The 14,463-nt window shown below is 37.1% G+C and overlaps 1 protein-coding gene across 4 annotated transcripts; it reads right to left on the reverse strand.

Moving 5' to 3' along the window:
- Positions 1 to 1,553: 1,553 nt before the first annotated feature.
- On the reverse strand, positions 1,554 to 10,704 carry LOC112525142 (pre-mRNA splicing factor SR-like 1). 4 transcript variants are annotated; one of them, XM_025135113.1, is made up of 5 exons: positions 10,585 to 10,704; positions 9,802 to 10,175; positions 7,418 to 7,498; positions 3,682 to 3,753; positions 1,554 to 2,574 (listed from the first exon to the last, which is right to left on the reverse strand). In XM_025135113.1, the coding sequence occupies exons 2-5, from the start codon at positions 10,081 to 10,083 to the stop codon at positions 1,801 to 1,803; spliced, it is 1,209 nt and encodes a 402-aa protein (XP_024990881.1). In that variant the 5' UTR covers positions 10,084 to 10,175; positions 10,585 to 10,704; the 3' UTR covers positions 1,554 to 1,800. The 4 variants fall into 4 exon arrangements, with proteins under 4 accessions (XP_024990881.1, XP_024990882.1, XP_024990883.1 ...); XM_025135116.1 differs by having other exon boundaries at positions 2,435 to 2,574; positions 3,677 to 3,753; XM_025135114.1 differs by having other exon boundaries at positions 9,802 to 10,704.
- Between the last annotated feature and the right edge of the window lie 3,759 nt (positions 10,705 to 14,463).

Raw genomic sequence — 14,463 nt, forward strand, 5'->3', positions numbered from 1 at the left:
ATATTTTATAAAATAGATCAGATGTAAAAAAGGGTCCTTGATAGGTATGAAAAATAATCTTGAATATATTGTTTTAATCGTAAAAAATTATATTGAATTCAAGAAATATTAGTGATTCATATAAAACTATTTTTCCGAGTATTCCTAGATGCAAAATCAATCAATAATTATTTTTTATATCTACAATATCATTTTTACATAGTACTGTCGACCCATTTCACTGTCAAAAACATCATATGACATATTTTTAATATTTAGATTGACATCATTTACGGTCAGAATGTTGGCTATTTTAGAGTATTACTTGTGTAAATCAATATAAATTGGTTAGGTTTCCATCTCAACTCATGTTAATGTCTTTCATCATCGTTTTCAAATTTAAGTGTTAAAACAAACTTTTTTGGAAACATTTTTTTAAAATCAAAAGTCCATGTTGGTTAGAGTTTGAAATCTTATTCTTGTTTTAGAGATTGGAGAGTACTTAAGATTCATGCACTCAATATTAAGTAATAAGGAGTCAATAATGTACGAAAAATAAGGATAGTTTTGAAATCCTAAAAATAGATATAAGTTGGATCATCTCATATGATTGGTAATTTTTTTTCGAAAAGTATGAGATTCCTTAGATGATGACAACAAATCTACTATATTATAATACAAAAATAGAATTCATATAATCATGCAGATGAAATAATCAAAAGAGTGAGTGAGACATGAATGATAGAATATATATTAAGGTTTTTTAGGCAAATAATTTAGAGTTTTGGTACTTGATAAAAAAAACTTGATTCGTTCAAAGGAAAAACTATGTATTATTCGGTTTGGAAAATCCTTATAAATTGGTGGATGCACGGTGAAGGTTGTTACAAGGACAATGGTGGTGGAGGTAGAGGGTGGCGTTGGCGGTAGACAACAGTGATTGTGGAGGACATGAAGATGGTGAATAGGAGTGGCAATGGCGGCCAATAGTGGTGGAGGACGTAATTATGGCCTATGCAGTGGAGGTAGTATTGGTGGTAGTGGTAGCTGATGGTAGAGTTGGCCAACACTGGGAGTGGTGGTGGTGGGCGGTAGCCGATGGCGGTTATGGAGGTTGTTGTAGTGGTGGAGGTGAAGGTGGCCAACAGTGATTAACAATAGCTATCGATGGCCGCCGATGATGGTGGCGGCGTCAACAACAAATGGTGATCATTAAAACAAATATCATATTAAGGTTATATACAAAATGAGAGTAGATTAATAAAATTTTAGTTTTTGTGTCAATCTTGTCCCATCTTGTTCCACTTATTTTTGTGGAACAAGAATTTATCATCTCATTCCTTGTCTATGTCTCATATCGTGCCAAACATGGAACACCAAGTATTTGTCGTGTTCCATATCATGCCAAACGCAGGACGGTGTGTCTTAGCATGGATCAAGATGAAATTTGTCCTCCATAATAAGTTCTAAAAATAGAGAGGTGGTTTCGATGAAGACCCAGATTCCGCTAGGATCATAATGACCACCTCTTCTTCTTCCTTGATAAAACAAATAGCCTAAGATGGTAGTGATGGTTTCAAAGAAACTAGAAAGTAACAAAGTTTGATCAGCATACATTGTGTAAGTATTACAGAAGCCTCAATTGAACCCCAAAGAAAGCAACACATATCAATCTCCTCATAGTAAATTATACATGCCACCCTCTCTTAACCTTACCATACCATACCATACATACATCCATTCATAATCATCATGAATGTATGTATGTATATAKGTATGTATGTGTAGATTGATGACAATGGAAGACATGGTCCGTAGGTTTTACCTCCAAGAAGAACCACCAAGCCGAATAACCTCTTCAGCACCATTGCTCCTACCGGGACCCCGACCATCGGTTGCATCACCCTTTTCGGTGCTTAAGTCACCGTACATGTCTCTAAGCTTGGCTAGGTTGCTAGATGCAGATGTTCTGTCTTTTGATTCTTCTCGGTTTGGGCTTGGTTGATGGTCCAGCCGCAAGCTTCGTGCCTGAATGCTCTCACTTTGGCTTCTGCTCCTACTCCTGCTTCTGCTCCTGCTCCTTCGAGAACTTGATTCTTTGTGGTAGTCTCGTCTGCTTGTGTCCCGAGACCTTCTATCGTACTCGTGCCTCCTGTCTCTATACCTGTCTCTATCTCTATCTCTATCTCTATCCCTTCCATGGTCTCGTTCTCTCTCTCTATCTCTATCCCTCCCTCTTTCCCTCTCTCTGTCTGAATAATCTCGATCAGATAAATCACGGCTTTGGCTACGACGGCGGGTAGGAGATCTCCGTGAATCTTCACCTTCCTTTCTGTCATAAGAAGGCAGTGGTGGGAGAGTACGACGAACAGGGGAGGAATCCCTTGTGGATGCACGATGAGGGGCCCGTTGACCAAAAGAAACAGAAAGAGCCGCTTTAACAGATGGAGGCCGACGAGCCATGTCATCTGATCCACGAGTAGATTCCCCAGTTACTCCACAATGTTTAGTTGGCAGCTTCAGTTTTTCGAGATTTGCTGTAATTGACCGCATTACGGGAACGGGAATACGGGGAAACAGGGTGTCAAAGTAGTACTGCAAAAAAAGAACTACTTGTGAGGGTTGTGGAAGGACCACAAACAATGGATCAAACACAAGAAAAAATGTAAGCAACATCTCAGATGAATAATTGCTAGCACAATACTTGAACAATATGGGCTTTTGAGATCGCATTTTATGCAAAACATATAACAGTTCAAGAAAATGTTCTTAAATCCAAAATTATCAAGCGAATCTATACATCTAAAAGAAGAGTATCTTTCTTCTCACACCCAGATATAGCAAAGCGTATTCACAGTCTGCCTTTTTAAGAAGAAAGGGTCTCTACACAGAAGCTTAAGAACATTGGGTTAAGATTACCGAACCCCACAACAGATTCTAATACCAATATAGATTCCATATAAAGTCAGCATGTCTAAACTAATGCTTTTCCGAGGTTGGACATGGCGGCTTTAGGCATTTACAAGAACATGACCTCTGATAGCAGGTCGTGGAGACGCAAGACTAGGGTAGCAGACTAGGGGTAGAGATCTGGATGGGAGGAAGAGAGCTCGAGAGGTAAGAGGTTAGGATTAGTGAGTCGGTAGTAAGGTTTTACTTACTTTTATACTTGCCTCTATTCGTATTGCTATTGCTTACTAATATCCAGCTTTTCACAATTTAAGCTTTCCTGCTTCTGTTTTTCACACACTTTCCATAAGCTGGGGGTTTTTTACGGAAGCAGCCGCTCTACCTCTTATCAACCCCAGATTCCACCTCCGTGTGTGAGATACTGAGCTGGGTTGTTTTGGCTTGGTTTATGTCTAGACTGATGCACAAATCTTATAGGAGCAAATACCCCTAGTTCATATGATATCATTTGTGGTCATTTAGCAAAGTGCTTGATCCGTAGGGTCTGATTATTGGTTGTTTAGTACATGTGGCAGGATATTAGCCGCAACAGATCTATGCATGAGAAGTGACAGCATATACCACATGGCAAAGAGTAGAACATAGAGTTACTGCACATAGCAGTGATTCTTGCATAAGTCAATCCGACAAACAAAAGAAATAAATAGAGGATATGACGTAAGAAAAGTTGGGTGAAAGTGATGAAATGAGCAAATGAGATGATTGAGATCAAAAGTATGACTGGCACCTGACCTGCCCAAGGAGTAAATCCCGCACATATACGCCCATTGTTGTCATCCTACCATTAGATCCAGGTGAGAACTCCTGACAAAAGAAACTATATAAATCAGACATCAAAACAAATGCCCTTGAATTCATAAAAACAATAGAAATTAATGGTGCTATGAGGCACCAAATGGATCCGATGCACAGTAAGAAGCATCTATAATTACGCTAACAAGTAACCGCCTCCAAATAAGGCTCCTAGGACCAGGTTAAGTAAGCATCTACCATAAGTAATGCTACCTATGTAAGCTGAAAGAGCTGCCACGGGTCAAACTGGGGACTTGTAGATCTAAAGAACTAAACTTCCAGTTGCACCACAGCCTTGCTATATTTGCCCGAACTCTTGAACGATTACAAAAGAAAAGAAATAGTTAAATGATCCAACATTATCATTTAATAACACAGAATAAAAGGCAAAGAGAGTCTATCATGCACTTGAGAGCACACAGTAAAATCAGTACTCATCGGTTCCTCATTTGCTTCAATAAATTAAAATTGGATGTTGTAAACAAGTTAGAAAACCAAGTTAAGTTCAATTCCCATTTTCAATTTACTATATTAGAAGGTTAAAACAGGTCAAAAAGCATGAAAGGTGAACAATCATATCTTTACGCTATGCTTTTAAAGGTGTGAATGAGCGGTGAGCGGGGCTGTTCTAACTTATGATCCTCCAGGCAAGCTAAAAAACACAAGCTACCAAATGCACATGCTACCATAGTGTCAATTCGTCAAAGAAGAAGTTACTATGCTAATTTCAGGAATCATTAACCAATTAAGAATTTATACCACCTTAATTAGTTGTGAACCGAATCAAGTCACATTCACCTAAAAAAATTCTAAATTCAATTTGTAGACCATGTAATCATACCTGCATTAATCATGAGAGAACTGTATTGTCCATTCACTCTTCTGTTATGATTTTAAAATATACCAGCAAAAGACCTCAATTTTACCATGTACCCACGAATAAGTCTCACCACTCAAGCAGCTGCTAATGTGTTCTAGATCTATATAAACTATGTGGCATACCATGTAGATCTAAAATCACTTCAAAAACTTCTGGAAAGCCTCAATCTCATTTTCATCATCATATCCAAGTGAATGATCTCCATTTGGGTTCTGTCATCTTCATCTTCCCACTCTCCTTCAATCTATATCTTCCTTGTCAATAAAAACATGAGTTACAAAGCAAAGTCGGTAGCTTACAAGCGAGGGGTTTGCACTCCCACAGGGAGTCGTACAAGCAAAGATGCAAACAGTTACTAGATGTCTAGCAAGGGTTTGAGAAGTCAACGTAGGGTTTTTCTTTGTGGGTTTTACTTAAAGATAACTCAAAGCTGGACTCTGCTGTCATACATATAAAGTATTTAATAAAAAGTTTTTAGATGTTAAGAAAATTCTGTGCTTGGGTCCAACGGTCTGCCCAGATTCGTACAGAATCATCAGCACATCAACACTTCTCTATGATAATATAATTAGTCGCTTCAGCTGAGTGAATCGTTGATTCAGGTATGTGTTATGCCTCCAGTTTTGTTCACATATAGCCAAAGGGGAGGGCCACATCAGCAAAACAAGAAAAGAGACCAGTAAAGCATATGAATAGAAAGCATTTCAAATTTTGTCAAATTCTGTTGGTAAAGGTAGTTTGGCAGTTTCCTTTTTCTTAAGCATTGGGTCTCCTATAAATACTAGTGGGGTTCTTTGTTAGGGGTTACACAGGGAATAGAGAGTTCTTTTTTGGAAAGCCTAGCCTCTCAAACATGCTAGTATGGTTCTTCTTTGAGTAAATTCCATTTTGGGTTGTTGATTTCTCATAATTCTCTGTGTTAATTGTAATCAGTACCTTAATTCATCTCAGTATGATTCTTCCATTTAGTCCATATCATTTCTCTTGCTCCTCATAAGGTTCACCTGCCTCGTTCATGACTACTATATACTCTCTTGCTCTCTGTACAATCATTACTCACATACACTCTTTCATTCCTGCTACAGTAACCATAGTCAATATCCAACGAAGAAGTCCCCATGATGAAATATATTTACTCCATACAGTTAACAAAGGATGTTCCCATGTGTTGCCTCGGCACTTCTTGCCTCAGCGGTAGGATGGTGGGCATCCACAAAGGAGGTCCCAGGTTCAAACCCACGCACAACCAGTTACTGCTGACTCGGTGGTTTACCACTCCCATGATGGCTGTGAGACTGGTGCAGTGGGGGCGCTCCAGAGGGTGGCTTCTACCCTTTTTTCTAATACTTACAGTCACTGCGAACAAGGTGGTTAAGCTCAAAATTTTAAACTAACCCTCTGTTCCATATTCCAGGAACTTTAGCCTTAACTTGACATCCAATTTGGTGTCTGCAGTTGCTACTTGACTTTGGGAAGTCATATAACTTCGTTAGCCTTTTAAGCTTATATGCTCCAGAAAATATAAAGAAATTTATCATAAGTAACCATAAGAATAAAAAATGCACTTCCCATAAAGCCATTAAAAAAATCTTACTCTTGTTTCAATTACGACAATTCAAGCTACTGACATTGTTCTTCTCCACTACTCCCTTAGTTGGTCAACTCCTTTAATTGGGAGGAGAGTCGCCTACATCCACTAAGAATCAGCTGGCAACTATCAGAAGTGTATCTGTGTAATCAACCTTCCCAGACTCGGGAACAAAGGTTTTCTCAATAATTTATCAAGTTGTGATAGCAAATGGAAATTAGAAGGGGAATCCCATCCTTAGGACATGCTAGCATCTGACTCTATAAGAATTAATAAGTCATACACCTTAAACTAGCATTTTATAGTAATCATGATTGTGAGTTCCCCCAAACTGCCTTGTTATTTATCTAATGTACATTCATGCTGGACAACAGAACAGTCGCATGTATAAACCTGAAGATCCCACCTTTATAACTCCTTTTCCTATATGTTCTTCTTCGGTTTATTGGATCTGGTACTTAAATCACCGCTCCTGCGATGCGGCGACATAGCAAAAGGTTGAGAGAAACAAGTCAACAACATGACATGTTCATAGCTTTAGAAACCAGTCTGCCATAATAGTAAGAACCAAGTGGAGAGAAGGAGCTGATATGAGTGGTCAGGTGAAGAACCATCTAGTGCTTGTTCTGATTAGACCTTGACAACGAGACGAGACAAGGGACAGAATATTGCATGTAGTAATCTTCATATACAATAGTGTGCAAATTCATTCATCGTATCAAAACAGCTTAAACCCAGCACCTAATACCTTGTCATATATCCCTATCAAAATGATGAAAGGAACTATGCAACAAGAGATGATATGCAATGGTTAGAGAAACAAACAATCTAACACAAGTATGTAGCATAGGAAGAGTGTGTGGACAAGACGTACACATACCAACACCTAGACATTGACCAATACAACCAGAAAAATCAAAATCACATTATATAGTCACTTTTCTGTAAGCATGGTCTAAGTTTTGGACCAAAATAAATAAAATGTCAGGCAAACTCTCAAAGTTTGGGATAGCATTCCATCAAACAACAAATGCAGCAAATCAAGTGAGAAAAGTTCAAGGATGTTAATCTCTATAGAAATGTGTATCTTAGACGTATATGACATCCCAAATGTGTACAACATGATATGTGATGCTAAGCAAACTTGCAAACAAGCGGCTTCACAATAACGTGTAGTGATAAAGGAAATCGTGCAACAAAGAAAGTACCTCGTCATCCTTGACATATGGTTCAAACCATCCCCATAAAGTTTTTGGATCTGCAGCATATCTCAAGTACAGAAATCCAACCTGCAGAAAAAAAATGGGATATCAGTACCTGCATATAAATACTCTGTAACCCTGGTATATAAAACCTAAAAGCTAAGTATGTGAAAAACTTAACCGAACCACCATGTAAATAATACATAAAACAATTAATCAGTCATAGTCACGTCAGCTTACAGCAGCTTTCCCAAACCTTGATGTCAAAATTTTGAGTTCCATTTCTATAAAATGATTCTCAACTACAAATAAACCTTTTAGATTAACCCTTCTTATCGTATGGCCTTTAATATTCCAACTTCAAGTTCATTTATAGGTTAGCAAATAAGATACAAACCCCTAACTGATCAAATACCCACATTCTCAAACAAGTTTGAAAACACAAACATATTAAACGGGTAAAAGACAAAAAACCTACGAACCAAACAGCCTTGGAGGTGGCATGTTTTCTCCATAAGCTAAAAATGCACAATTTTGTGAAGAACATCACATTGTAAGAAATTTGGCCGTATAAATCTATAGTATTGCTATGATCTCGGGATCATATTGTGAACTTGATTCCATGTAATATTCGAGGACTCCTTTTGATGATGCTTGGTAAAGTGTCAGGGTTCTGATTTATGTTTTCTTAATTTTGTGGATTGCGAGGTTGTCATATCACCACATTCAACTGTGATGAATTGTTGCAATAAGGAAAAAAACTGTGAAGCTGGGTAAGGCTCCCAGTCTCCCACCCCTACAATGGTGCTCATGAACTTGCAATGTGAAAGGGGTAGCATTCATCAGGGGTACACCTATGTCCTATGCTAGTGGTTTTGACCTTGTGCTCAAATTGTTGACCATGGGTATGGGGGATTGGGATCAACAATGTGAAATGGAAAGTTATGCTCATTATATACAGAAAACTAGAGCCAGGGCATAGCTGGGGCAATAAACAGTGAATCCCAAATCACAATCCTTGCACAGCTACACTTGCACCACTTCTTTAAAAGTAAGAAAGAAAGAGGCGAAGGAGAAAGACAGGAAGAAGACAATGATGAGATGCTGTTAGACCTTTATCTGATTAAATCTCAACCTTCACTTTTCACTCAACTTCCTCCTACATCATTCTTTGCTTCCATTTCTTCTTCAAACCACCTTCGCAAAAGTACTGCTATTCACTTTCTCCTAAATTCTATTATGCTCCACTTCCTTCTTGTTTACTTCTCATGTTTCCAATCATCTCGTGTTATTCTCTTAATGTTCTTCTTGAAATTTCTTGGGCTGTGGCACTGACTATCTTTTTAGCGACCTGCCTGCCCTTGCGACTTGATGACTCTGTAGGTCAGTGATGTATTTTCAGATGAAGGTGAGTGGCAAAGTCTGGTTCAACTAAGGAGTAGGTCATCCTATCAGATAGAGCGGGTAATGCTCAAATTCTTTTTTYCGTATTTGGGGTTGACGCCGAGAAAGACTAAAGACAGGAGAGTACGCACAGACATCCTCGGGAAAGCACTAATAAACTACACCATCCGGTCCATCTGGGACACTTATGCGGTGAGATACCAACCATCCGATGTCGCGCACAAAGCTAAGAGGCCACTGGCACCAAATAATACCCATAAAGAACGCTAACCGCCAATGCCATCCGATAAGGGAGAACTGTTTCGGCAAAGAATTTTACCAAAAAGCCCGATTCGAATCATTATGCTCGATAAAAGGAAAAAGGGAAGCTCAAATAGAAAACAGCACTACTGCTAGTAAGATAGCGATCCAGGCGAGCGCCAAAGAAAAAAGGGGGCACAAGTTAGCGAAGAATCAAAGCAGGACAGGATCGAAGAGCTTAAACAGCAAGCAAGCGAGAAGGAATCCCTCAAAGGCACTGAGGCAAGGTCTTTCACGCATGTCGCAAGGTTCTGCAGCCAGATACTGCATATATTGTATAACATCTAGCCGACAAATGGTCTTCTAAAATATAATCTTTTTATTCAACACAAACGGGGTTTCAGAAACATTAAGACAAATAAAAAGAATGTGTGTTTCTTGCATATCAAATAGTATTTCCATTTAAGGATGCAAGCTATTGCAGCATGCCTATAAAAAGTTTTCTATTGATTGAAAGTGAAAATTAATAGCTTACTGGAATAATTGCTGTCCATGTGAACATCCAGGTGCTATAACAGCTTAACAACTTAAGTCAATACATATATTCCACAAAGCCATAGATGATAATAAAACATAAAACAACGTCTACTAACACAACTAAATTATCTTGAAGAAACATTTCAGGAATATTAATCATTTTTAATTGTTGATCAAACAAGTACTAAACAGCATATGTTGGAGCTTACCGCTCTTATATATGGAGAATCTGGGTGCTTCAACAGGCCATGCATTTGTTTCACTGTAAGCTTCATGGTAAAGAACTTATATAAAAGGCAAAACGCGGTTGAAGGGCCACGACAATTCCCAGTCATCCATGGCTCCACGTGATCCACTTGATTGTATATCTCATCAACCACTTCGTGATAAGTTTTGAAGCGGTAAAGCTCTTTAAAGTAGTCTGATGAAAGGATATTCATGCAAAGGACCCTCTCCAACAGTTGATCTATTGGCTTAATAGGTATCTCCATAACTTAAACCACACAGATACCCCACCCAAGAATGCCCAAAATCAGCTGTTTCTTCTGTTTATACTTGACTTAAAACAAGACAGCTTTCATCCCTGAAAGCAAATGATTGAAAAAACTAATGACAATCAGAACATGATAAAAGAAGTTGTCAAAGCAAGCATGGTTTCTTAATTTCTCCTAAAATCGCTAAACATATGACAGGGCTAATTATAAGATTTACTCCAACATCCACAATTATATTCCTTTAACGTTCTAGACCACTTCAGATTAAAGACATGTTCACAAAACAATTTTATCTAAAATAACAGTTCAGCATCAAACTCGCAATAATCTGTACCCTCAATCTAGTATTAATTTTCGGAAGTTTACTCCAATTGTTGATGGATTCCAGCACCATTTTACAGATATCTTCGTAAAACTTAAAGATGGCGTAGAATAGGATTAAGATGATTCAATAACCGATAGGGAACTCTAAGGAACCAAAATAAAGAGCAATAATACCTTTTCGTTGTGATGATGATGGGACGCTGAGCTGCTATGAGAGAAACCGAGTCGGAAAACGAGCGATTTGCAGAGTGATTTAGGAGTTTTGTGTTCGTAACCTAACCCTAGACCCAAATCTTACGACGAGCATATGTTTTTACTGCTGCAAGCTCATTGACCGGAAGATATACGGGGTTCCATTGGTTCCTAAATATACGGGTAAGACCCGGCTACACCCGAAAAGATTTGGGAATTTTCAGATAGACCCATATACTTTAGTTTTTGTTCTATATAGCACCCTTTACATCATGAAATAGTTGGTTTACTTAAGTATGGGAAATAGAGAGAAAACTAAGGGGCTATTTGGTAATTATTGAATGGTTTGGTGCAGAATGATTAAGTGGCTCTCATGATATAGTGTAAAATGAAATATAATTGTTCGGTAATTATGTACAATGAAATTAGGGCTCTTAATGGTTAAGGGAGATTCAGGATACAAAATCATTCAGAGGGTTTTGGAACCATTAAGAGACAGACTTTTTTCTTGCCAAACAAGATTCATCTTTTAACGATTCATAGGTTGTCTATTAATGGAACTATTAAGAGGTAAACAAACAACCCCTAATAGTAGTATAATTTTTATTCGCTTTAACATAACCCACATAAAACCATTGTTTTAAATACCTCGTTATGATGTGTTATATCACTGAGACTTCAGTTTGCCGTCACGTTATTCATGTGGCTCCACTCTAACGCTTGGTTTCCGTTGTAAAATGTTATGGCGTGTTATTTTGCAAGGCATGATTTCTTTATACTTTTTTAAACATTTAATTTGGGAGATAAATAATAATTATGTACGGCATCTAAAATTTAAATAAAACATTAAAAAGAAACATAAAAACTAAAAACCCTTAACGGGTAAATATTTAATCTCGAATTTTCACTCTTAATGTCATTTTCTTATAAATTCGATATATTTATATAAATGGTTTTTTTTAGTTTTATATAACTTCATATGAATTTAAATTGTTCTACGAGATTATTCAAGCACTAACACGCACAACTAGATATATACATACATGGGGAGAGGTTCATTTCAGATTTTGAAAATTGTTATATATCTGTTATTATTACAAATACAAGTTTATCAATACGTTTGGTGATTATTCACCTTGTAATAGCCAACAAAAAGGAATTTTCTTACTAGACCTCAAAGTCTAACCCTTGTTTTGATTTTTTGAAAAAATGTGATTTACAGGTCGGACTCAACCAGAGAATAAAGGAAAAGGAAAATTGTGAAGAATTAATTGTCCGGATGGAATTTTAAGGATATCACGTTACCTTTTGTATTTGAAAACCTGTTATATTACAAGTTATGTATAGAGATTTTGTGTAAAAAGTTGTTGGGTAATTTGTAATGTAACACTTGTAGACATTGAGACCGAATGTATAAATTATATTTTTTGATATATGATAATATATGTTTATATGCAAATGTGATCTTGAGGTGTTACATAAGTGCTAGCAGATGATAACCAAATGCTTCGTCATGGGGTAGAAATCTTGATTGAATTGAGTTGTGAAGGATCGAGGAAGTGAGACCACGAGGAGAATAAAAAAAAATACTTTTTGTCTTTATCTTGTTCAAGTTCTTGTCCTTGTCTATGTCATGTCAAGCGTGGAATAGTGAGTTTTTGTCATGTCCTATGTCACGTCAAACATGGGATAATAAGTTTTGTTTCATCATTTCTTGTCTTGTCTTATGTACCAAACACAGCCATAAAACCAAATTCTTGCCAAAGTAATATTGTTACTAAAATATCAACTAAGAGTATCTTAAAATATTTATTTAGAGTATCTTCAACAGTTATGTTATTTTTTTTTAAATAGAGTATCTGAAATCAAATTTAAAAACAAACATTCAACTCTCAGTCAATGCTACTCTATTTTAGGAATTTCGGTACTGTTTACAGTATTAGAATATTTATAAACTCATTATCTCAATACACTTTTAAAATAAAGACATCATAAAAACTTATAGTAAATTTAACCTTATTGGTGGAAACAATTAGAATGATATATATATATATATATATATATATCTCATGAACATTAAGGTGGTGTTTGTTTTTTGAAAAAGCTTTTATTTTACCACTTATGTCTGATTCGGTCAGACATAAGGCAATTCAGACTGTTTGTTTTTCTTTTTCTTTCAGAGCCACTTATCACTTATTTTCCTCTTAAAAATTAAGTGATAACCTAGCCACTTATTTTTCTCTTAATCCTAAAAACTATCCAGAGAACCGATTTCTACTTCATCGTTCGATCGACTTCACCGTCTCAATCGATCGACTTCACCCTCCTTACCGTCTCAATCGATCGACTTCACCCTCCTTACCGTCTCAATCAATCGACTTCACCCTCCATCACCTCTGGTGGCTTCAAATCGACCCAAATCAGATCCAAATCAAGAGGGTTTTCTTCTCTGTGGGTTTTCGACACTGTGTGTTTTCGTTCATGTGCAAACCAGTAGTTGTGCACCTTTATCCTCGTGAATCAAGGTATTTTTGTCCCTATAGTTTTCATCATGATGGAGATTTGCTTCGATTTTGGAGGTGGATTTGGGCGTTGGATTTTAGAGAAGGAGTGGTGGTGGACGGTGGTTGATGATGGTGGGATGAGGGTGGAGATTGAGGATGGAAGACTTGATGTGGAGGAGAAGGAAGAATTAAAAGAATCTTGGGAACATAAACAGAAGTGAAATAAGAATTTATACATATTCATATGTTTTGTTGGTTACAAAAGCAAACTATTGATTCAGATTTCAGACTTCAGACGTTTGTCAGTTTATAAAAACAAACAGTCTGACTRATTCAGATTTCAGACTTCAGCACCAGCTCTTAAAAATCAGAAGTGAAATCAGACTTCAGCACATCTTAAAAAACAAACGCCACCTAAGGTTTACGTTGTGTTCTTGAATTTGAGAAGGAAAAAAAAGAAGAATGGGATAGAAATGACGGGAATGTAAATAGAAAACATCCCCTCGGAAAGCCTCTCGGCCCTCTTTTTCAACATATGCGGCGGGCTACCCCTAAGGCGTAAGCAAACTCTGCACGCTAGAGGACTAAGGCGTAAGCAAACTGTGCACGCTAGAGGACAGAAGCAAGCTACAAGCATTAGCAGCCGATTTCGTTTAAATGAAGGAAAAGAAAAGATGTTTTTACAAATATACCTTTATTTATTTTTCGGTGGGTTGTAGTTGATGGATATATATGTAATTTTATAAATATTTATAATAATTATTATTTCTTTCATTTTGTTTCCTTTCCTTTTCTTTATTTTCCTCCCAAAAGTTATGAGAGAACAATTAACATTATTTTCTTTTCTTTCCTTTAAAATAGAACACGGCATTTTTTTCTTTCCCCATACTTTCCTTCGTAAAAAACTCGAGAACATAGCCACAAGGGTGGTGCCTGATTGGTTTGAGTTTGGCTCCAAAGATCAAAAGTGTCAGGAGATCTCATGTTCAAATCCAAGAAGGAACATAAATCCCCTTGTGGCCACGGAGGTTCAAGTGAATATGGGCTACGTGCAAAGCAGGTGGTCGCCTTGAGATTAGTCGGCTCGCATAGCGGGTTGGATATCCATGTTAATAAAAAAAACTCCAGAACACAACGTTAGAGATTTCTTCAAGTTTGCAGATTTCAATTTTCTCTCACTTTTTTTCTATATATTAGCATACATTTTAGCATAGTTGCTCAAGAAAAAAAAGTCCAAAAAGTATTGTTTACCAAACAAGTACAGGATAAGTACCGAGAATCTTATCTACTTATCTGGGAAGTGGAGGAGAAAACTTTTACACAATGTTCATCTACTGGGTAAAAGACTTTTACCAAC

This window comes from Cynara cardunculus (genome assembly GCF_001531365.2).
Source record: "Cynara cardunculus var. scolymus isolate 2C chromosome LG 13, CcrdV1, whole genome shotgun sequence".
Classification (NCBI taxonomy): Eukaryota; Viridiplantae; Streptophyta; class Magnoliopsida; order Asterales; family Asteraceae; genus Cynara; species Cynara cardunculus.